Source organism: Carlito syrichta, unplaced genomic scaffold (genome assembly GCF_000164805.1).
Source record: "Carlito syrichta isolate Samal-C Ts95f unplaced genomic scaffold, Tarsius_syrichta-2.0.1 Scaffold123304, whole genome shotgun sequence".
Taxonomy (NCBI): domain Eukaryota; kingdom Metazoa; phylum Chordata; class Mammalia; order Primates; family Tarsiidae; genus Carlito; species Carlito syrichta.
Window position 1 is genome coordinate 54 of NW_007067400.1, and position 2,341 is coordinate 2,394.

The 2,341-nt window shown below is 63.9% G+C and overlaps 1 protein-coding gene across 1 annotated transcript; it reads right to left on the reverse strand.

The window, feature by feature from the left end:
• Positions 1–302: 302 nt before the first annotated feature.
• On the reverse strand, positions 303–1,400 carry SSTR5 (somatostatin receptor 5). Its single transcript, XM_008048273.1, has one exon. The coding sequence runs from the start codon at positions 1,398–1,400 to the stop codon at positions 303–305; it is 1,098 nt and encodes a 365-aa protein (XP_008046464.1).
• Positions 1,401–2,341: the final 941 nt, after the last annotated feature.

Here is a 2,341-nt window from a genome sequence, read left to right on the forward strand (position 1 = left end):
ACTCCTGCCGAGCCAACGTTCCAGAAAAACTGCTGCCCCGGTAGGAGGCTGATGCAGCCGACAGGTGGAGTGAGCAGTCCTGAGCGAAGTTTACCAGCACAGTGGAGTCCCCGCCTGGCCCTTCCGCCACTCACCCAGTCCCCCGGGGTCCCATCTGCATGGAGGACAGGCCAGAGAGAGGGAGAGCAGTCACTGCAGGCCACTGCCCAACGCATGTGGTCCCAGACAACCCGATTCTCATGCTGCCACCAGGAAGTATCCAGATTCGTGGCCACAGGGAGCCACACAGCACTGTCTCTGCCTCACAGCTTGCTGGTCTGCATGAGCCCGTTGGCCTCAGGGTTGCACGGGGGCGGTGTGGCCTCCTGCGGCTGCCCGCCCCTGTCCAGCTGCAGCTCTGTGGCCTCTGCATCCTTTTCGGTGCCTTTGGCCTTGCGGAGGCACAGAACCTTCCGGAAGCTCTGGCGAAAGTTGTTGGAGAGGAAGCCGTAGAGCACAGGGTTGGCACAGCTGTTGGCATAGGACAGAATGACCACAAAGAAGTAGAGGCCAGCAGAGGCAGGCTCCTCGGGCAGCACAAAAGCCAGATTGATGATGTTGACCGTGAAGAAGGGCAGCCAGCAGCCCACAAACACCAGAACCACCACCACCACCATGCGCGTCACCTTGCGCTCCGAGCGCCGACGCATGCAGCCCACGCGCACACCTGAGGCTCGCACCTTGACCAGGATGAGCAGGTAGCACAGGCAGATGACTAGCAGAGGCGCCAGGAAGCCCAGCACTGCTGTGTAGATGATGAAGGCGGCGGCCCAGCGGCCCACGGGCTCTGGCCAACTGAGGTTACAGGTGCCCCAGCCCTCCTGCACATCGGCAAACACCAGCAGCGGCAGCGACATGAGCAGTGCCAGGGCCCACACAGTGGCGCTGGCCAGCTTGGCCACGTGCGGGCGGCGCCAGCGGGCAGAGCGCAGTGGGTGCACCACAGCCAGATAGCGGTCCACGCTCATGACAGTCAGGCAGAAGATGCTGGTGAACTGGTTGATACCGTCCAGGGTCATGACCAGGCGGCACAGCACAGGGCCGAAGGGCCAGAAGGATGCGGCATTCTGCGTGGCCAGGAAGGGAAGCCCCAGCAGCAGTAGTACGTCGGCCACCGCCAGGTTCAGGATGTAGATATTGGTGACCGTCTTCATCCGGGCGTGTCGCAGCACCACATAGATGACCAGCGCGTTGCCGCCCAGTCCCGTGGCACACACCAGCAGGTACAGCACAGGCACCAGCACTGCACGGGCACCGGCTGAGGGCGCCAGCCCCACCAGTGTCCCGTTCCCACCATCCCCAGGGGTGGTCCCAGAGGAGGCATTCCAGCCAGGCGCAGGGGCTGGGAACAGGGGCTCCATGGTGTCCCGAGGGTGCGTGCGGCTCTGCAAGAGAAGGAGGAGGCAGGGCCTGGTCAGCATGGCCCGACTCCCTCCCTGGGACCGTACACTCCACCCAACGGAGGCGTGGGGTTATCTGGGTAAACAGACTTGGCCCGACTGGGAATCACATTAAGCAAATCGTGTGGAAGACAGGCTGGGAGAGGGAGTGGTGGGCAGGCGGGACACTCAGCGTTGATGATAACGCCCGTCTCTGCCACCCGGGATGGCGCCCCCTGCGTGGAGACAGCACCCTCGACCTGAGACCCCTGCTGCCACCCCCATCCCAGGTAAGGGGCCCCCAAGGAAAGGGACAGGACATGGGCAGTGAGATCAAGAGTCTGCAGTGAGCTGACCTGCAACAGTCACTGAGCCCAGCTTTCCCCAGCTGACCCCAGAGCGGGGCACCATCCAGGGTCAGGCCTTCCTGGGCCATGGGGCTCTGGCAATACCCATCTGGCCCCAGGGGGCACTGTCCCCTGGCAAGTGGCACCCTGCAGAGCCTGGTGCCTGAACCTGGCCAGGCAGCAGAGCTGACCCTATAGGGCTCTGCACCCAGACATGGCCTGCCCAGGACAGACAAGGGTGAGCTGCAACCACCAGGAAGGGGCTGGATGGGGTGCTGTCCTCGCAGCCTCCTGGGACCCGCACCAGGCCCGGCGTCCTGGGCATCAGCTCCCTCTGCCTCTTACGTGGCAGGGGAGTCCCTCACCTCACAGCAATGACAGACATCCCCTAAGACCTCGAGAGGATGCAGCATGGAGGAGCAAACGCAGCTCCTCCCCCAGGGTCCCGCATCACGGGGAAGTTGCAAACAAGCAACACACACACTGCACAGGACAGTCACAGCCATGGTGAGCACTGGAGGGGGCGGGGGTAGGGCAGGAGGGGGCAGAGCCGGGGGCAGGCCGAGGGAAAGGCTG

Bases quoted from the DNA above. Each gene is read 5' to 3' on its own strand.
- SSTR5 (XM_008048273.1), bottom strand. From the start codon at position 1,400: ATGGAGCCCCTGTTCCCAGCCCCTGCGCCTGGCTGGAATGCCTCCTCT.